The 22,526-nt window shown below is 38.1% G+C and overlaps 1 protein-coding gene across 3 annotated transcripts in view; it reads right to left on the bottom strand.

Annotated features, from left to right (window-relative positions):
• Positions 1 to 7,578: 7,578 nt before the first annotated feature.
• The window catches only part of NKAIN2 (sodium/potassium transporting ATPase interacting 2), a 585,167-nt gene continuing 570,219 nt past the window's right edge, over positions 7,579 to 22,526 (bottom strand). Inside the window, exons 8-9 of one of the 3 annotated variants that reach the window (XM_035538276.2) lie at positions 13,636 to 13,717; positions 7,579 to 8,356 (exon numbers count right to left, since the gene is read on the bottom strand). In XM_035538276.2, the coding sequence (XP_035394169.1) occupies positions 8,347 to 8,356; positions 13,636 to 13,717 (92 nt within the window). In that variant the 3' untranslated portion in view covers positions 7,579 to 8,346. Of the gene's footprint in view, positions 8,357 to 9,726; positions 9,963 to 13,635; positions 13,718 to 22,526 lie in introns of those variants that run through there. The other 2 variants (XM_035538273.2, XM_035538277.2) reach the window with 2 other exon arrangements.

Below are 22,526 nucleotides of genomic sequence, written 5' to 3'. Positions count from 1 at the left end.
CAGGATCAAGTCCAGACAGGATATGAATATCTTCAAGGAGGGAGACTCCTCAACATCTTTGGGCAACCTGTGCCAGGGCTCAGTCACCCACACAGTAAAACATCTTCTTCTCACATTTATGCAAAATTTCCTATATTTCAGTTTGTGCCTGTTGTCTCTTGCCCTCACACTGGGCACCACTGTGAAGAGTCTGGCTCCATCTGTCTGTAATAAAAGAGACCTGGGGATAGAGCTAAATATTTTGTATCTAAGACTACAGCTCAGTTTATTTTAATGGGTGCAATTTCGAACTCAATAGAAAGAAGGAAATAATTTTCGATTGTTGAGGGGAAAAAAAAAAGAAATCAAAGCTAATAACAAGTGTTCTAGCAACTATTTGCAGCATTTGAAAAAATCCCAACTGAACAAAATGGTGGGCAGAGGAAAATGGCCATAGATGCAAATGGTACTGGCCATAAATTATATGGCTCTCTGAGATCATTGTCTGTGTGTTACCGTGACCTACAATGTGACCATGTTTTGCCTTTCTCAATCCCAGGTCCTCTCTGCAGACAGAAGGAGCTGCATAACATCATCATTCATGTTGTACAGGTACCATTACTCCTTTAAGTCAGCCAGGGTTATGTGGCATAGGGGTCATTCACTTGGTCATATTGGCATGGTTTTCCCTGACTTCTTAAACTTGTTTATGGCAGTCCCAACCATTACCTTTAGACCACAAACTTTTAGGCTGTAATCAGACCTATACTGTGATTTCACTCTGCTAACATCTTCAATAAATTTCAGATAAGGCACTTTCATTTTTATTGCCGCCATCCCTCTGATGTCCGCCAGTCTAATAGATAGTGGGAGTTTTCTAAATATGTTGGGAAAGATCCTCAGATGGTGTTGACTGCCATGACTCTTGACACTGGGGCTTTTCTTGAGAAGTTGTTCCTAGCCTCTTAAAAGTGGTGTTGGATTTTGGCAGATGTTAAAGATACTTGAATATCACACCCATGCTGTATGTATGTATTCAACGAGTACATGAGAAATATTATTTTTGATTTAAGGGTTAAGTATTCCTGATAGTTGAAAAGCAATCACAAAAGAAAAATTAAAATCGATACATCAGGTTCCAAATTCCTCCAAATATTCTTCCAAATGAAACTCTACACTTTCAACGTGGGGTGTCCTTTGTGTTTCAATTCTTCACCCTTCACAGACCTCTGATCTGCCCAGCATCTACCATTTAGTAATATGCAAAATGATCTCATTTGACCATTTCCATATATTTCCTTCGAAGCACATACTATGACAATACTTAAATAATAAAAAAAAAAGTCTATAAAAAACATAATGTAAATTCTGACATTCTGTGTGCAATTCTTGCATTGCTTTCCTGGGTTTGAACTATAAAATATAAGATCAAACCCAAAATGAAACAATTATTTTATATAGCATCAACAGTGTTCAATATATTTTTCATAGTAAGTTTCTGTCTGCAGTTCAATCAGGTACCCATATGTCATGCTAGACGAGACCTTACATTCATGTCATGTGGAGCAGACACTGAAAGCAACGATTAAATGGAAAACATATCTTTATATTAATTATAGATGGTTAGTGTTTCTCAGGACCTGAGGGAAATAAACAAAAGTTTTTGGCTGCTGAAAGCTCTGAGTATATTGCTTCAAATCAGTAAATGTGGACAATTTCCATGCATAACATGCCACATATTGGCATGAAAATATTTGTCAGAAATTGATGAATGAAACAAGAAGAATAATGAAGAAAAATGACAGTACACATACCCTCCAGAGAGGAAAATAAACAATGTAAGTGTTTGGTAAATAAATCCCTGCAGAACTCTTAGAAATGACTTACTGATTAATTGAATCAATCCATCAACCTTTTGTGATGGCATCAATTTGCAGTCCCTTCAATGTTGTTCTTCCGTAGCTGCTGCTGTAGATGCCTTTAAAATGTAGGATTTGATATAATGCATCTATACAGAGCTATCATAAATTAATTGGCTACTCTAGTGATATATAATTGGCTGATTCATTTACTCTACTTTTATACGCACATGCATAAACTAGCCATATAACCTTATAATTGTACAGAGTGAGACTGTCAGATCGAGATCATACTTTTCTTTCTTTCTTTCTCTTTCTTTCTTTCTTTCTTTCTTTCTTTCTTTTAAATTGAAATGGTCTCACTTACTTTATATAATATACAAGCTCTTTGCAGAAAGCACTACCTTATTTTCTGTGTTTATACATTGCACCATGCTTGTACATCCAGTGAATATCAGTAATTGTAATTTTTATATAAAGAATGCCTATCTGAAAAATAAACACTCAGGGCTTTGAATCCCTTGAGAGGGAGGATAGAAAAAGCTAAAAATAGAAAAGGGGAGAGACTGTGTATGTGGTTTGGTGTCTCCACCATGAAATATACTCAGATAATATTTATATATTTATATTACCGAGAGAGATGAGCCAACATGTAGCACAAATGCACGTAGATGCATTGAGAATCCCACGTAAATCAATGCAATTGCACATACTTGTATGTTCTCCTAGGAACAAAGAGTTTCTTTCTGAACACCTGCATCCACAGAAACCAACCATCCAAATATTTGCAAAAGGAAAAAAATCTGAGACAAATTCAGAGACTGAAATGTGAATCTGATTCAGTCAGTGTTCATAAAAACATTTTGTATGAATTTGTTCCTAGTTCACCTGTGTCTTTTGTAATGCCAGATATTTATGACTCTCTTTGTACTCACTGAACTATAGCTTTAGCAAACGCTATTGCACATTTGAAAATCATTCTTACTAGGGCTAGCTGAATCTTATGGCTTCTGTAACTGTCAACCTTTACAGCTGTATTACGTGTCTCACTATATCTGGGGCCTTTGGGGGATGTATGTAACCATTTTGCTTTCTGTTCTTCCAATTTTGCACATATTCACAATGACACCATCCTCCATTATTGTCATCGTTGTTGTTATGTGAGGAGTTTGAAACAATCAATGTGACAAAGAGCAGTATATACTTAAAGTAGGGGATTTGTGGATGTATTCAGGCAGAGCAGGGAAGTGAGAAAGGGTCAAGAAGATGGTGAGAGGGAGAAAGAAAAGAATGGTATCAAATAAGGGTGATTTGAAAATGTATGGGAGGACAGAAGACTGTTGAAGACCACAAGTTGAATGTAAGCATGCTTTTTCATATTTATTTTTATATGACTTGTTTGCCAGCAGGATGAAGGCAAAGCTAGGAAAGTAGATAGGTAACAGTTGGTAGCAAAATCCTCTTCTGCTGGTGAATGTAGAAGTCTGACCTTTGTCCAGGAGGTTTAATTGTGAATGAGATAAGGCCACAAGCAATTTTTTGAATGTTCAGTTTTTGCAGTGTTGTTCCTATCCATCTAAGATATGTCCTGAGAGCTAAGTATTCTACTCAACATAGAAAAAAAGAAATATGCTTTGATTAGACCTGAGGAAAAAACTCTTTAGTTATGTCAGTAGGAGTTGGAAGTAGCTTTAAAAGACACTAGCTGTCTTGGTTTCTGAGAGATAAAGGATGAGTACATTTTAAAAGAGCCCTCTTCTGTACATGTGGAGGAAACTGCATAATGAATGCATGCATGACACTACTTAAAGCTCCACATTCGGTAAAATATCTTTCTCCCACCAGCTATGCAAAGGCCACAAAGCCAACTGGCTACAACTGTTTCTCTTGGTGAATGTCTGAACAGAGGTACTTGCCAGGACACAAGACTAAACAGAGCCGATTCCTCTGGTCCATGGGGGATGAAGTGTATTAGCCAATACATGAAGGAAACACCTTTCGCTTATTTTGTGTTGTGACACTTCTATACGAGAATGAATAACTGCAGTCTAAAGGGTGTTTTCTTTTATGCATGGTAATTACATTTAATCTTGTACATAGCTTGGAGCAGATTGTTTAGAAAAACATCTGATCTGCATCCTTCTCTAAGGAACAGTGGACACAAAACTGCCTGCAATACTTCTATGTATTGGCTCTTAAATAAAATCTTGATCAACTTTAGTGTGTCTCCAATCCACATAGTGTAAAGAAGCCAGATTTAGATTAGCTAGAACACAAACTTTAGATTAGCTAGAATACAAACTGAGAAAGCTTATCAATTTTATCTCAGCTAAGTTGAAGAAACACATCAGAACAAAGAAAGAAAAAGAAGAGAAGAAGGAGAGAAAAAGAAATACACAGTCTATTTATGGAACTTTCCATCTTTGAATGGAAATTCAGATTTGGATTTGGATGGAATTTACTCAGAGTTGTCCTCTGAGTAATTGCATTTAAAAAGAAAACAGAGAACTGGAAATAAAAATATTATAAGCTGGAAGGCTTCATGCAGTATGGAGTTTTGTTTTGCCTACTATCAGTGTGTTCAAATAGAGGGTGAGAATGCAAATGATTAAAACCTTCAGAGACTGAGTTAACAACCACTCCTTTCTTGAGACATCCATGAATCAATACATTTTGCACCATCCTTTTTTAAAATGCTGTACAACATCCAAGTATTGCAGCCAGTACTTAAATTAAGCAAGTGAAGCCCAAACCTTTTCTCCTTACCTGACTGAAAAATATTACTTGCACTATAATTATAGCATAAAAAATCCTAAAGGCAATAATTACTGAACTCTCTTACTAAGGAATAGTCTGAAGAGAGCACAACCACGTATCTCAAAATAAGTACTGTCCCGCTTCACTTTTACTAAATGACCTCAGGCAAGCTGTCAATATACATGAGCTCTGTAAAGATGTCACTTAAAACAGGATTTCATCCTTTTGGTGTAGGTACAATGAACAGCATATAAAAGAAAATGAATGCAGTGGAAATATCCATGTTACACAGCTCCCTGTTAACAAGGATTACTTTTGCTGTATTTAACACTGTTGGCAAGTGTAAACCTATCATAAGTTTAAAAATCCTGATGAGTGGGCAAAAAAGATGCTTTCTAAGGAAAGAGTCTATTGCAGTTAGCCTTGTAAAGAAACCTTTTAGTGTCAGTGATAATGAAAATGCATGCTACCTATGACTGAGTTAAAATGGTGTCATGACCTGGCACTTTCTATTCAGTGCTGTCACATCCATGCACTGCACAGATCAGGATTGTCATCATGTAAATGTAACAGGATTCTTTATCCCACATTGTTGCTCAGCTGGGAACAGTAATCTTAAGTTTCCTATAAGATATGAATAGCAGCAGGGGGCCATGAATAGCTTGGAAACCTATATTATTTCCATTTATTTTTTTTAAAATGCAAATTACACTAGTAAGTCAAAAAAATCACTTTTGTTAAAAATACATTCAGAATTAACAAATGCCAAAAAGAAAAGAAAAAAAGACACGTTTGGATTGTATCTCTTACCTTCTGAATATTTAAGTTTATAACAAAAGCCCAGCCTAGAAAAATAACATTCTTTACTGGATTTTGAGGAGGATACAGCTGTACAAATCAAAAATGTCATCCAGATATTCTCACATTACTGTGCTCTAAACTGCTTCCAGAAGAGATCTGTCCACTAATCATTTAGTTTAGTAGTCAATAGTCCTAATTTCTTTTTAATGGTGGTGCTCTAACTGCAACTTAAGCAGGGTTATGAATATCAACTTCATATAGACATGTATATATATATGTATGCTGTGTGTATGAATGTGTGTATATCTACCCTATATGTAATATATGAATATGTGTTTATCATTGTAATACTTAATTATTAAATGTGCTTCCTATTTCCTAAGCACTTTACAAACACGAACAATTCATACCTCTCACAAACCCCATGAGGCACATATTATTCCCTTTTTAAAGATGGGAAGACTAAGACATGGAGAAATTAAGGCCATTTCTTTTTTTTTTTTTTTTTTTATTAAAATTAGGCCTAAAAACTATGTGTAGATGCTTCATTAAATTGTCTGACTTCTAAAACTGCTAACTACCAGTAGTTGCCATTCTGTGGGATATCAGTGAAAGGTATGAAAAATTATCTTCTGAAAACTGGAACATTGCTTAAGTGCCTAAACTGTTTTCTTTTCACGTTAAAAAAATTTATAGAAACATGATTTTGACTAACTTTCATACAGGGAAAGCTAAAATACCCTGCTGTGACATTCTCATTCCATTTAAATCTCTACATTGTGTTTAATACTATACATCTGCTCTATTAAATATTACATAAAAGTAGAAACTTTCAAAATTTGTCAGGTTATGGGAAATTTCAGCCTGGCACTTGGAAGCTGCATGATTTTCCAGGAAGTGAAAGCAGATCTACCCAGAATGAGCTCAGAATTTCAGGTGCCCAAATCTGAAAATTTAAACTTGAGATCCAACAAGTACTCTACTGGATCAGGCCTAAGTGACTTGCCTAATTCATGCAGGAAATCATGAGCAGGATCTGGGGCTGGAGTCCTTGGACCCGTGCACCAGACACTCCCTGGATTATGCAGCTCCTGACAATAGTTATTCCTGTGTATTACATAAGCATACACATACACACACACACACATATATATATATAAAATCTCACTGAATAAATGTAAGCATAATTCTTGAACATGTCCCATATCTTATCTTCACTGCTGAATGCCTGTTCCTCTGTCATTGTCCAGAGTGTTGGTTTGTGACACTTTACATCCATGCAGACACAGCAAAGGGCATGGGTTTGTATAGGGATGGATGAGTGGAGTTAGCGCATGGGCTGTGGGAGCTCAGAAGCCACGCGGATATGAGGGTTTGATGAATAAGGAAAAGGGATTCACTTGGGGACAGCTTGAGCCTTTCCAAGTGTTGACCTTTTCCCCTTGCCCTCAACAGCTACATGGTCACCTCAGGTCTGGTAGGTGCGTGCATTTGCCTGTGCAGGGTCTGAGCAAAGAAACAATGACAATCCAAGTTCCTGAAAAGCCTGAGCAAAATACTGTTTTCTTCTAATGAAAGCCACCTAAGTGCTTGAAAATACAGATCAGAGTTAGAACAAAACATATGTTCCTAGGAGTTCAGAGTATTTCATATACACATTGTCCTACTAGCAAAATTCCCAAAGGCATCTTGTTGCCAACTACGTAACAGCACAGTTTTTTTTTTCAGCCACAATAATACAGGAAGATAAAATACATGTTCTAACACACAACAGATCCCCCAAATATACCACAAAAAGGTCTGCAATGTTTCTTCAACTCAGCTAGTCCCTCCCTACCCTTCCCAGCCAAAACAAAATATATATATATAGTTCCCTTATGGTACAATTAGAAAAAAAAGCTCACAGAGAAATTTCAGTTGAAATTAGATACAAAAGAGTAAACATAGCTAGTACATATTCAGTTGGCCTTTGTTGATAGAAATCTGCAGATGTCTCTGTAGTTAGTAAAAGACATTTAGAGAGAGCTATAAAAGCACCTACAGTGCAATAAATAAAAACAGCGGGATTAAGAAGCACTGTTTCTGCTGCTTATTTCCAGTAGGTTCAATTATTAGTTTATGTTACCCCTTTCCCCACCCTGACCCCCCAAAAGATCTCATTTCTTTCTTTTTTTTTTTTCCTTTTTTTTTTTTTCTTTTTCTTTTAACCATTATAAATTGTGTGTTTCTTGATCATTGTGGAGCCTCAAAAGTAAAGCACTTTTCTGATAGCTGGCAGTTTTCTACTTGGTCACTCTGGAGCCATGGAGCAACAGAGCCTTATTCCCTGACATGAAAACAAAACAAAACGAAACAAAGAAAACCACTGACTTAGAAATTGTTCAGAATTAACAGCAGCGTGTTGAGCCTAAAGGACATTACTTCAGAAAGCTTGCACTGAGTGTCTCTGATGTGCAATGCAGTTGGGTTAAGGCAAGTATGAACTGTACAGCCTTCAGGGCAAACAACGTGCTGTCTATTGACTTCTGTTTCAAGGTCATTCTGGTATTTTTAGTTTTATGTTGACTACGAAGACTTGATGTAGCCAGGAGTGTGGAGGGGGCTCCAAAAGCACCAAATTGGCTGGGTTCATGTCTTAATCCAGATGGGCCCCTCTGATGATTGCTGGGGTACAGAGAAGCCAGAGGGTAGTACATCTGCTCTGGCCCTCTGGTGCTGGGAGGCAGGAGGTCCAAAGTAAGGGTCTGGGGCATCTCCTTAGTACCTGTTAGAAAGAGGGCTGAATGCGTCTGTTGTGTTTTGTCTCATTGTTCAATCAGCCTTTTTTTTTTTTTTTAATTATTTTTTAGCACAAAAAATGGATTTTTTTTTTGCTCTTTGAAGAACCAAGGGGCAATCCCAAAACAGTTTCTTTGACAGGTTCTCCAGCCCACCTTGAGTAGTCTCTATGTTACTTTGACCTAGAAGAAAGAAAGGAAAAGTAAGATGCATATAATCCACCAGAAACATACCTGATCACTGCCCTACTGCTCTGGTGCCCTTTTGCAAACAAGAGTAAGCCACCGACCAGTAACAGCTCAGTAGTGCATGGGTTAAAGAGGACAGGAAAGAAAAGGCATTTGCTCAGATGATCACTTCTCTCCCTTTGGAACATCATCAGAAAAGTCAGCACAGGTTTTCCAAACCATTCCAAACCATACTGCAAGCAGGATTAATATTTATTTACAGTCATCTAACCCCTGTCAATCTAAAGACTATTGTGCTTTAACCCAAGTTTTGTAACTCCATCTTTCATAGCGTAATGCAGACAAGATCCTGTTGGTTACTAGTCATGACTTAACTGGTGCTTTATTCAAATAAAATGTTGCCCATGATATCTGGATTCCACCAACATGAGTCTGAATTCATGGAGTACAGCTCAAGGAGACAGTAACACAGCAGATTTGCACTGCATGAACTTGCTGACTGTCTTGGTAATTGTCGTAGTTTCTAGGTACTGGGTATTGTGTTTTGCTTATGTTTCTTTTCTCTCTCCTTTTTTTTTTTAAAATATATATTATTTTAATATAACATGAATGATTAAGTTGGTATGTTCAGTTAAATTTATGCAAAAATATCTGGACAAATACCTACAGCTTTAGGCTAGGAGGCCATCACAAACATAATGCATATGTAAACACAACAGAAAGAAAAGATGGGAACAAATACTAAGGCAAACGTATTAGCACCCCCACAACTCAGTTCCCAAGCTGTTGACTCAAAAGCCTTTCCACATCTGGAGAAATGTTGAATCCCATAGAAACTGTCATAAGTAAGCTTCAAGTAGCAGAATATACATAGGTAGGCATATATATATATATATATATATTTACATGCATATATGTAGGGGTATGTATGCACATAACTATGTGTTTCTATGTATATATAGTATGCTTGTATATTTATATGTGTATATATTTATATGTATATATACATATAAAAGGAAAGGATTCTCAGACTTCACAGCACACAAGAGAGTGCAAGCTTCACTTCAGGACTAAACTGCTTTTGAGCAATTTCTCCAGTGCATTAGGCATCAGCATCAGACACAGCATCAGACATGCATGCCTTTTTTTTTTTTTTTGCTTCTTTTTTCTTGAGTGAACAAACTTACTGTGAAACAAACAAACAAACAAAAAAAAAAGAAGAGAAAAATCTCTCTCCTCCCTGTCCTCTGTACTGTGGTCATGCAGTGCAGTAGTGTTCCACAACCATAACCATATTTTTTTATGTGTGCAAAATCAGTGCCATCGAGTGTTTAGTCACCTTCCTTGGTCACTTTCCAAGAGATGAATTCTCTCTTGACAATTGATTTCCATCATCTTATTGTGTTCTTGTCCTATTGTCTGGAGATGAGCACTGGCATCTCCAGCACAGAATGCTGGGAAGCTGCTTTTTAGGACATCAGCTGAGGCCACACTGCGAGGAGGTATATGAGCAGCTTTTCTCTCCCGTTAAAATGCATATTCATTTTGAAGGGACTGGATAGGCTTCTTGGCTTGTACAGCATAAAGTACACTGTTGGCACTTAAATAATAAAAAAAAAGCCAATAAGTCACGATAAGAATCCTTCTCCTAAACACTAGTTTTCTATTTAAAACATAATTTTAAGTTGAATATATTTTTCTGTTAAAAAATAAGCTGGTTTAAATTAAATTTGAAATTGGGAGAGTTGATAAGGAGAGTTGTGATTGGAAGACAAAGCCTAAACTATAGAGGAAAGAAACAAAGGGAGTCTGAATCTAATAACATTAGACTGTTTATGGAAAGAGTAGCCAGAGATAGCTACCTTAATTCACTATCTACAGATAATGCTTCCTTTTTCATAAGTCAAGATTTTTTTCCCTATCTTGTTCATTTATGGTAGTTTTGCATAACTGATGAAACTCCATATGAATATACTGTGTGCATTTAAATTGAGTTTGAATGTTCTTAAAAGTAGAGCTTGATAGATATCACAAATAAAAAGTAATAATTCTTTGGTTAAAGAAGTCCTGGCACAATAAAAGTGTAAAAATGGAGAGTCTGAATAAATCGTTATAATTATTTGATTATACAAGTAAGTTTGTGTAGGTTTGTGTAGGTTCAGTATAACCTCCAAATTAACAACATGAAGTACTAACTTTATCACAACAGGAAAATGCTCAGGTTGCAAAACAGTACGTCTTAATAGTTAGCAATTACTAAACGCAGCATTCCTTCAGGATAATAATTAAACTGTGCATATATAAAACAGTTCAAATTGATTTAAATCGCTCAGATGTAAATCTGTCTGGCTTGAACTGAAATAAAAGTTTGTCTTGATGGGATTCTGTCATTGTAATCTGCTAAATCAATTCATGTCTGCAAGCAGTATGAGGATGATGACTGACACAACTCTGTCTTTGTATTGTTTCTGCATATGAAATGATATAGTGAATAATGGGGAGTTGTCCTCTACATCTATTAGTGAAATACATGTTGAAATTTGCATTTTGTCAGAATCTGTATAACCATTACAAGCTGATACTGTTTTGGCAAGTTCTTCAAAGCTGAGGTCATTTGTTCTCCTTCACTTTTGTAGCATTCCTAACATGCTGGTCTATACCATAGATAAAAGAAAAAAGTGTTATTGTGCTTTTGACAGTAGCTTATTTTATAACAGCTGGCTACTAACTATCTCCTATTTCTCCTATAAACCCAGAGCTTCACATGAGTTTCACTCACTGTGAGACTGAATAATAGAGCACACAAAGGTGGCCACAAGTTGTCTTTACAACTTTTTCTTGATCTTTTGCAGAAATCAGATGGGATGATGTTCAATATATCCTCCACTGCCTTTGGATTCAAAGCTCTTTTGTAGCAGTTGATAAATTCATGGAAATAGTTATATGGATATAGCTATATGGATACGTAGGGATACAGTTGTATCCTGGATGGATGTGAGTATATCCCAGACCTCTTGAGAGTATGGCAATGGACTCCATAAAACAGAAAGTCTTTCCCATTCCATCCTCTGCCTTTCTATGTCAAACGATTCTTATATTTTACTCATCCCCAAGGGATGCTGAACACTGTAAAGTCCAGGTGACACTGGCCAGAGAGTAATGTAAAGTCCTTAATTTTTTTTTCTTCTCCTTGAATACTACGGAGGCTAAGGCTAATGTTCTTTGGTGGATGTGATCCCTAAGGAACCAAATCTTTCCACCCGACAAATAATGCTTTACAACATCTACCATAGCCTGCTGTTATCATATCAATGTGTTTTGATTTCCAATATGTTTTATTGCTGTAAATAGTGCTACAAGCAGATCAAACAACGGCTTGATTAATTTGACATTCGAATTTGTCGTTCCACTGACTAATGGCCTGCCTACATTTATGGAGCAACTACAGTGCAAATACATATGCATGTGTTCCTAGTGTGCCTCAGATGTAAATAACAGAAAGGTAGTACTAAATGCTGTAAAAGACTCATAAAGACAAGCTATAGTGATTCTAGAAAACCTTGTCAAATACTATATAGTCAGAGGGAAACATGCAGTGTCTTTGCTGCTGGGACACGGCAATACTTTTGTGGGTTGATTGGACAAATGTCAACTTACATACTGATTTCTGTCTCTCAGTAAAGACAGCAAAATCACCTATATATCAGTGAGAAAGCAGCACTGAAATAAAGCAGAACATGGTTTACATGGATTCATCATATGTCTCTTCGTCTCAGCTACAAGCTTAAAAATATTGCCTTCTTCTTTCCACAGGTCTAGTTTTCTTTCCTATCAGTATGAAGGTGCTTAGTAAATGTAATCTGCTGTTCTGGAATAAACATTGAGATCATAAAGAGAATGGGATAATACCTCAGCTAGAGGGCTCCATATGTTGATGACAAGGTATGGTATACCGAGGAAGAAATAGGATTAGAATTGTTCTAAGTACCTACGAGCTACACATAATACTAGGAAGGAAATAACATTTTCTAAATGCACAGTACTGTGCCAAAAGTGCAGGTGAAAAATCTTTACTTGAGCACAGACAGATGGGAAGCTGAAGTTAAGATGGCACTGGAGACATGCACTATTGTAATTTGAGATTATTAAAAAGCTCCTAGCAAAGCTCCCAAAGGGCCCAATCCTAAGCACTACCACAGAATTGATTGTACTGCTGATAGAGGAATAAATGGCAGTTTCATGCAGAAAGCTACCAATCCATTAGCAGACTTACTTCCACTAAGCAGCATAAATGAAATTACATTCAAGGGTGTATAGAGCATGTGTTGGGACAGATATTTTTTGCCTGTATTTAGTACTTTTCCTCAAAATAAATGGTTAGAAGAGTAACAAAGGAAAAAACTAAATGCCGTGGCCTTGTGAGCTGCTACTTGCTGTACTTTTGTTATGTCAGCCACTGAGGGTAAGTAAAAGATAATTCAAAAGGCTGTGAGGTATGATTTATCTAGGCAGTCAGGGCTGTTCTGCATTGCAGCCGGCAGCAACACAAGAAATATTTGGAAGCGATTATTTCTGGACCAGTCTATGGCTGGGTGTGAGCTCCAGTGTGAATGTGCTCCAGTGTGAATGTACTCCAGTTGTGTCTATGTGCTGAGATTTATTATGTGTCTGACTGCACTTCTAGGCAGTGGATGGAACTGTCACTCTCACTGGACAGATAATATACTCTCTTCTATTCAAACTGGTTTTAAAAACAATATTTAAACTGGTTTTGAAAACAGTATGTTGTTAATTTCCTTTCCTTCCCTTTCCTTTATGGAGACTAGAAATGAGGTACAGAGGTGCTTCAGTGAACAGATACCTGTCCAAGTAAACACGAATGCTAAATACATCCAGTAAATTAGCAAGTTGCTTAATTATTGATAAATCTTAATAAAAAACACTTTTCGGCATCTGAGTTTTGTCAGCTTTGACTAGTTCTTACTAAAAGAAATTCTCATTACCTTGGAGTGGAATCTGCTTGAATGAAAACGGGGTAAAATCAGGTGAGAGCTAAGAGTTATTTAAACAACTGTGACACATTGTATCCCACTGTAAGAAATCATTATCATGCAACAGAAGAGCAGTATTGGTGATTAAGTGTAACCTGAATTCAGTCTATCAAAAAAGGCTTCTGCCTATTCTGAATTTTTAAGTCACGTCATCTTTCAGCTTAATGATCCTTTAATATCAGCCTGCCACTCTGCAGAATATCTCAGAAGTTAAATACTTACATATACATGGGCTGTAACTGTAGATGAGATGTCTTCTGTGGGCCTTGATAGCCGTAAGAGTCAAATCCACCTATGAAATCAACTGAAAAATGGGCAAATTGCTTTCATTAGAAATATCTTTTCAGAAGTGAGTGATAGGCATTATCATTAAAGAGACACCCAGCAAAGATTATTTTTGATGGACCCCCTAATAATCTATTAAAACCAGACCAGCCAATTGTGGAGATACATACAAAGGGTAAAAAAAATGGAGAAAGGCAAAGTCCCTTTTTTAACTTTTAAATGAAAATAAATTTAAAATCATAGAAAGACTATAAGTGATTTATAAAAGCTATCTGTCTATCAGAAAGAGCCACATATCACTCTTTTTCATGTAGACCTCCTGATGAGTACAAAACAACATGCGGTTTAGATATTACAAATGCTGCAAACCATTCATTTATTGGTGTGAATACTGACTGTCATTACTGTATCTGGCTTGCTGACATACTGTGGTCCAGCAATGTAGAGGAGGAAGCACATTGATCTGACTGTTTGGGAGACAGAAGTTTCTCTGATTCCATGCTTTGACATTTGGGTTGCAATGCACAGAAGGTTGGAACAATTTATCTGAGCTTCAGAGATGAGACTGCAAAGATCTAAGGAAAGCAGCATTTCTCTCAAGGCACTGGAGGTCTGTAGGAAGGTTGCAGGGTGGGTGTTATTTATTAATTCTCAACACCAGCAGTTCCCAATGGTCTTCTCATGTTTATTTTAAACAATTTCCAGGGCAATTCAATCTCATCTGACTCCGAGACCCCTGTTTCTCTGATATAACACTCTTTACACAAGTAAAAGCACACCCTTTGCTTCCTTTGCATCAGGAGACCTGACTATTGGCTTTTGGGGGTTATTTATCAGCAACTCTCATCCCTGAAATATTGTCTCTCACATATCAGATGTGAATCTGACTTTGCTTTGAAAGAAAAGGACCAAAGAGTTCAGATATAGAAGTACACTCTTCACAAGTCTGGGCGCTGGTACTGACAGACTGGCTCTCTGTACATTAAAACAAACAAGAAAAGAAAAAAGAAATCTTTGATAGAAGATAGCTTCTTGTGGATATAAGCATAGTAACATTCACATAAAAGTCACAAAAAGTAGATTTATAACCCTTGGTTTGAGAACTTTCACAGTGGTTGGTACCCTTAAAATTTGCATTTATGAGACTATTTTGTACTAAGCTACCCCTCAATATCTGCCACATTTAATAATGCCTTCGCATGATGTCCAGATGTTATGAAATCAAGTTCTTGCAGTCCTACCCTTAGCTCACCATTTGCTCACAAACAAAAAGCCACCAAAATACAAGGCTGGAGCACCACTGTATGCTTCCATTGCAACCATAGGCATGTTTAACCTGTTATCTACTTTCACCCTGGCCAGAATGACCCCTGCAGAAGTCATTCAGCTGATCCTGTGCTCTGTGGCAGGATTAAGTATACCCCTGTAGCAGAATGATGTTTTACTAAATTAATCCTTGACATCAGTAATGAAGAAGGTTCTATAGTCTCTTTGTGTTGCCTTTCCATGTGCCTAAATTCCTAATGTCTAATTCAAATGTAATTTCCTGCAAATTAACTCCTTTTCTACTTTTTGACCTTTTCTTCCAATGGATATGATGACAAATGAGCCATTTTTTCTTTTATAACTATTTTTTAATATTTTCAAAAAGTATTTTCATGCCATCCATCTTTTCCAGGTTTAAGCACAACTTTTTTTTTTCCCTTTTCTATTTTTAATTGTGACCCATGTTTTCCAAGCCTCTAGATTTGCTTTCTTGATCCTTCTTCAGTCTATTTATATTTTTCTTACACCATGGTCCGCAAATCAGGACTAACAGGAACAATTGATTTCAGGCCACTTCTTGAGATCATTCTGGGTTCTAATCTTACCTGCACAAGTGCTCAAAGCCCTCCCAGTCTGGTTTCATCTGAATTTTTTTTTATAAATGTTTTCCCCTTGCTGTAACAAAATGTAACACCCTTGCTGTTAACACAAATAATGTAGATAATTTTTCACTAGCGAAAGTCCCATTGGGATCCCACCTGAAATGTCATCCGAGCTGGCTGATAACTAAATTTTGAACAGTTTTAAACAATTCTGCACCCAATTTATAATGACTGCATCTGAACAGTGCTTCTCTCGCTTGCTTGCCAGACAGAGTAAACATCTCAAAAGGTTAAAATCTTGCTAAAAATCAAGATAAATACAATTTGTAGCTTCCTATTTATTCACTGCCCATAACAATCAGAAAAAAAAAATAAAAAACCCCACCTTTATTACAATTTTATCATATCTTTGGAAGTACACAAAGTCTATAGGCAGAGAATGAAGAATTGATAATATGAATGTTGTTGAGTGAAATGCTAAGCTGGGATGAAGTACAAAAAATCTCAAATACAATGGCTGCAGCAAAAGGAATGGGCACATCATTGCTGTAGCTATTTTTTTCCCCTAGTTTTCCTATTTTTCTCACTCTTGACCTCTGACAAGTCAGAAAATGCGTGTGTTGGAAAGATTATCTCACTGGTGTCAATCCCTGTCACTTTACTGATGTTGCTTATATACATTTGTCCTGCTTTGTATTTCTTGTGTACTTCCCAAGACCCTTCAAGCAACCAGTAAATCAGTAAATCATTATTAGAAGGCTGCAAGCATAGATACTCTGTTTTGCAGTCATAGGGTAAAAGGTCTTAAGTGTTCTGCTAGGGTTGTTTTCAGAAAACTAAACCAATGTTTTAAGAAAAAATTTCTCTAAGCAAAACAAGTTTCTGTGGGCATGAGAGAAAGATTCACACTGAACATCTTGCATGCATTCGTCTTTGCCCTGTTGTACAAGTAAACACAAAGTGTTAACACACCAGACTGTTGAGTGACAAACAAGACAAGCTTGCAGAGACTTTCCTGTGTTAACCTGACAGTGGAAGTTCCCACTTGTGTAATCAAATGATGGTAGGGCAGAAGATATTATCCAGACCTTGCTAGAAACATGCAATGGCTTCTTACATGCAACAAACTTTGCAAGGTAGGTAAAGGTAAGTAACAGGATGTGAATTCCAATGCAAGAGAGTTTTGGCAATTTCTTTATAGCAAGTTTTCTTCATGGTGGCAGTTTCTCAGTTAATGCTACAAAGCCTGAGGTGCCCAGACTGTGCTAAAAGCTCCCTGTGGATTCTGAGCTAGTTTCTTAAAACATACAAAATGCTGCCCTTTCTGCAGGCATTTTATCCTAGCTGTGCCTGAAAGGTCACTAGAAGTGTCGTACAACTGATACGTTCCTGGCAGCAGTAACATGAGATGAATAAAGCAAGGCTCATTAGCTGAATCACTACAGAGGCTTCCATCGTTAACCTTATCCATCAAACACATTTTTTGACTATCATATTCTACATTCATCTTACCTGTCACTGTTATCAGAAGTGGCTTTTTTATCGTGTCTTTCTCCAGTAAAATCACATGTACATATACACACAAACACAGAATCCCATTCATTTGAACAACTGGGTGCTGAGATGCTTATTTTCCTAGCTGGACTTAAATAGGATAATAACAGTACTATTTGTTTGTGAAAAATGTTATAAGAAATTCAGTCTGTTTTCTTCCTTTGGTGGTGTTAAGGGGCTTGTAAGGCATATTATCGTGGTTATAACTGTAACACAAACAGTACGTATGGTTCAAAATAGGGACATATTTTCTATTACTAAGCACCCTCAGGATTGTGAAGTTTTAGCCTCTGTTCACAGTCCCAGTCTCCACTGTCTTTGGTGCATATCAGAACAAGATGGGAAACATAAATGGTTTTCTCATTTTTGATTTCTGGAAGATTGCGGTGTGTAAAGGGGTTGGTAAATTAGGATATATGTGCGCAGAAAAGACCTCTTTAGCATGTGTGTGGATATGGGAAAAGAAACTCTGAAAAGCTATCAGTGAAAAACACTGAAATTGATGAAATCAACAGAGGGATGAAAAGAAAGGAAACTGCGTGAAATAAAAGCATAAGGAAAGAAACAGAAGTAAAAAAAAAACAAAACAAAACAAAAAAAGAAACAAGACTGGATACTATTCTCCTTTTAGAAAATTTCCTCTATGAGATATAAATACAGAAGCAAAAAGAATCAGGTCTTCAGCTACTATATATTTTTATGGCTTCAGTGGCTTCATTGAAGCAATGATAATTTATATGAGCTTAGGACATATGTGTGTAGAAATGTTACTGATGTTACAGCTTTCCTTGCATTTTAATAGGAAAGCAAGAATCAGTGCAGGCTAGTTATTAAAGGATATAGGATTTAGAAGAGAGGAAGGGGACAAGTGGCTTTATCTGTGAAGAAAAGGAAATGGAAAAGTTGGGAAAAAGCCATGTATCTGGCTAACCAATCCCTGGTATGGGTGACTTCTGGCTTGCTTTCTGACCCTCTTCTTTCTTTGTTCCCTTGTTGTCACTGTCTTGCTGATCATCTCTTCCTAGCCTTGGTGCACAAGGCCCTCCCTTGCATGGTGGCAAGGGTTCTGCCAGCACTTGGTCCTGGCTTCCTCATGACATCTGCTCCCTGCCTGCATCTCTCTCTTTAAATGTGAAGATGTCTTCGGTGGTAATTCTGGAACCAGGATGGCTTCTTCTATCACCAATTCCTCCTCTCCTCTTCTGCGTTGTCCACTGACAAAGTCAGTGACTTTATTCAGTCCCTGGCTAAACAGCTTGACTAATAAATCCTCCAGATTTATTAGTCCCATATCAGACACTGTATCTCCTAATCTGCTTCTGACCTCTCATCTCCACTTGTTTCTCTGGACACAGTCTCTCCCATTTCTTGTATGAACAAATTGATAAAGACCTCCTTCTCTCAGTTTGCACGCCTTTTCCACTCCCCCTGTTTAGAGTTCATTTCCTTTCCTTTCCTCTTACTGCAGTCACAGGAATTTTGTCCCGTAAAACTTGAACTTTTTTCAGTAACTCTGTCTTCAGCCTTGGTCTTACATGAATGCAGTCTCTTTCTCTTGATCTCTTTTATTGTGCCCCCTTCCAATAGAAATACATACAAAATTCTTTCACAAAATGCAGCTTCACTGTAGCCCTGCTTGTCCCATTTTCTTTATTTCTTTTGTTTCAAACTCTTTCTGTATCTACTTTCCCCCATTTCTATGGAAGGTTTATCCCGTCTTGTATTCAAGCAGCTGAAACCACAGTCAGATTGCCCCTTCCCATCCAAATTTGGATTCTGGTAGCCCAGCGCACAAAGTGCTTTCCCATGGTCATCCAGCTGCCTTTTGCACAGCCACTGCTCTCCTCTTGAAACCTTTGTGTCACAGAGTACTGGGCACATGCTCACTTCCCTCCTATTACAAACCAAAATATCATCTTCCCTCTGTGATATTTACCCATGAGTAGTTAAACATCACTTCCAGTTCGGCATGGCTAATACAAAAACTCTTGGTCGTTCCCCCCTAACCTTCTAACCTGCACAGAGAACAATGGCACAGGTCTGACTCTCACTCAGGGTTATAAACTAGATGTCAGCTTTGGTTTGGACTATGTATGATTTAATTTCTGAAGATTATTTTCCATATTGAAGAGGAAGACTCTACTATCTGTTGACACAGCTATAACATTTACCCAGGGCTCTCGCTGTCAAACATCACAATTGTTCCTTTTCTGAACTCACCAAATGTGGAATTAAGGAGGCAAAAGCTGCAGGGTTCATTGCTTTGGCTAAATTACTCTTCTCTGCATCCTGCTACTGATTACATCTTCCACACCACATCAAGCAGAAGCTAAATCTTTTTACATTTAAAGCCTTTTGTAGAGACTGCATGTCAGTATATCCTTCTTCCATTTTAGAAAGCTAAATTCTGTCCCTGTGCTGCCAGCTTGACCCACGTACTTGTAAAATTTCCAAATACTTTCTCTCCTTCTGAGAAGTTCTTAACAAGCAGTTCTTTCATTAGTGGCAGTGTACTGATATTCCTGTCTAACAGAGGGATTAATATTTGCTCATTGTTTCTTTGTGCTCCCTTTCTGCCTGTACCCACCAGCTGCCTGTTGTCTGATACGTAGATTGCAAGCCCCAAGAAACAGGGCTGATATTTGTGTTTACACAGTGGTTTGCATCGTGCTAGTCCTTAAATATACTTATGAATCTAAAGCACCAACATAATATTAAAAATTTACAATTATATGTAATAAAGATGGCACCATTTAAAAAGACTGAGTGACCAGGGAAGCATATGTGCATGTACACATGGGTACTTCTTGCACATGCACATCATGACTGAACACAGTGCAGTCCAGCACAGAGAGAGAACACATGGTGTACATGTGTTACATGTGGTGTGTGAGGTGTTAAACTGATGCACACGGGTTCAGGAGGCCAAAGACATGGCCCCCCTGGCCTCAGAGGTGCAGCGATCAAATTCACTGCTACAGCAAAGCACTCCACCATGCTCCTGACTGGGAGTGAATTAAGTCACTGTAGGCACTGTTGGTGTGCAAGTGTCTGATGCAAGAGAGAGAGCTGTGCACAAACGCTGCTAGCTAAAAGCTGGCCAAATTCAGAAAAAAATAGAGGGGAGTAAAATTAAGCTTGTTTTTAATAGCCTTGGAAATGACACATGGAAAAAAATATATATAAAAGAACATATGTGTGCACCCTTGCCCCTGCAGCTTTGCCAGTATCCTGCTACCCACCTCACTGGTGAAGATGCTTCCAGACATGTTAGTGCTGTAGTCTTTTTATGCTTTGAGCATGGCCTAGTGCCTGTTACACAATACAGCACACAGGAGGAAATTTGCTTGAATACAGTCTCAATAAAGTTTGTTTACAATGATAATTAAACGTTACTGCTCTTTGTGTCGAGTTCACAGCGATTTAGACTCACGAAGCATGGATGAAGCAGGAGGAAGGAGCGCATCTGCCAGCGACTGTGGCTGCAGCCTCCCTCCCAGCACAAGGGTGCTCTGCAATGGCATAAAGACTTGGATGCAAAGTCTGGGTCTCTCAGCACAATGAACTGCCTTTCTGCTCAACAGGCAGCAAGTGCTCTTAGCTCACCCATTTGCCAGGTAAAACTGAAACTTCAGGTTTTTAGACTGGAATTTTGTAGCATTTCAGAGCCCAGTGATGTCCAGAGCATTATCAAAGGGAAAGCCCTACACAAATTTCTGCAGAGTTTCTTATCTCCTATTCTACACCACTGTCAGTATTTCCTTGCTATTTCCTACTTTTACAATAGTCAAAATTATTTTCTGATAATTGCCTCAGAGTCTTTTCCTCCAGATTCTTCTCTCCTTACCATATTTCTTGTTGGACAAGTGATCCTTATCATCCATACCTGCTGGATAATAAAGTCCCACAGGTTCTTCTTCTTCTGTGTCTATCACTGCTGATCTGTGGATGATTCTTGATCATCCTTTCTGAGATATAACATAGGACTGGGAAGGTACACTGGGTTGTGAAACCTAATAGGCAACACCTGGTGCCACCACCCTTATAGAGGTAAGGGATTACAGACCATTACTCCCCGTAATTAGGAACAAATGGGGACACAGGTACTGAATTCAAGATGAGCCCAGCTTGTAGCAGCACCCAGAAGAAAACAGCAGGATAAATGATGCTGAGGTCCAGAAATTAGAGTAACCAAAATGCATCTCAGATTCCCAGGTGAGGAAGGAGTCTGGTCAATGGCAGAGCCTCAGAGAGGATGTGACAAAAAACAGGCTCCAGAGCAATGCCTTAGCAAGGATTGGCCATTCACAGGTACCATGGTGGGGAAGCAGGTAAACAAGCAGAAAACAAGCAGGACCAATCAGAAAGGAGCCAGGATGAAAGTAACAAGGAGTAACCAAGCAGGCTGAGGAGGTAGAGGCAGGTACAAGACTCAGGCAGCTGGAGGCAGAAACAGGGATGGGGACAGAGCAGGCAAGAACAAGAGCCTGGAAGAAGCAACTGGAGTGTAACTGCAGCAAAGAGAAATACTGGACTGAAACTGTCAGAGTTGTCTTTTATACCTGATAAATGTAACAAACCACCTGTCAAGCTTATAGACCTGGCAATAAGGTTGCAGTCAGGCAGGTTGCCAAATGACCCCTGCAAGGCTTTGCAAGGCTTGTCCAAGCTTGCAGTGGGGTTTGTCCAAGGCTCAGTAAAGCATCTGTTAAAGACCTCTATTCAGCTGTGAGAACATTAAGTCTGCAGAGTATATTGTTTTCCTAAAGTGGACGGACCTGGACACTGCTGGATAATAGCTATTTGCTTTCAAATGTTTATGCTTGAGTACCGAGCAAAAAAATCTAGCCCCGAAACAGTTTTTGTCTGACAAATCATTCAAAGAATTAAAGAAAATGCAGACCATGGCTGAATTATTATAGAGCTTATCAAATTAATCATTAGGGAAAAAATGTTCTAATCCAGTTCATTGCTATGGGCAAGTGATAAAGAGAGGAAAAAAAGAAAAAGGAGAGGAAAAAAGAAAACAGGGACGAAAAAGAAAACACTTGGGGCAGTGGCCTCCAACTGTGACCACCACACTAATAAATTAGAATAAGACTCATCAGTAGGTGCAACAAAGTGGGGAATTAGGGCCCAAATCTATGAAAGTTAACAATCCAGTGCTAATGAAGACCTATCTAGACATTTGAAAGGAAAAGTAATAAGGAAAACTTTAGCAGAAGGCATGTTGACAAGAATAATTTAGCAGTTATGTCCTAGGCATGTGGGAAACTGTGGGGAGCTCTCAGTGGGGACAACACTGACATTTCTGGGGCCACAGGAAATGCTTAGCAAACCTAGTCCACCTGCAGCAACTTGTCACCACCCCTACTTGAGACGTTGCCATCCGTCAGTCAGGACTGA

Source organism: Cygnus atratus, chromosome 3 (genome assembly GCF_013377495.2).
Source record: "Cygnus atratus isolate AKBS03 ecotype Queensland, Australia chromosome 3, CAtr_DNAZoo_HiC_assembly, whole genome shotgun sequence".
Lineage (NCBI taxonomy): Eukaryota > Metazoa > Chordata > Aves > Anseriformes > Anatidae > Cygnus > Cygnus atratus.
The sequence above is the reverse complement of the archived record's forward strand: the minus strand, read 5'-3'. Positions and strand labels throughout refer to the sequence as shown.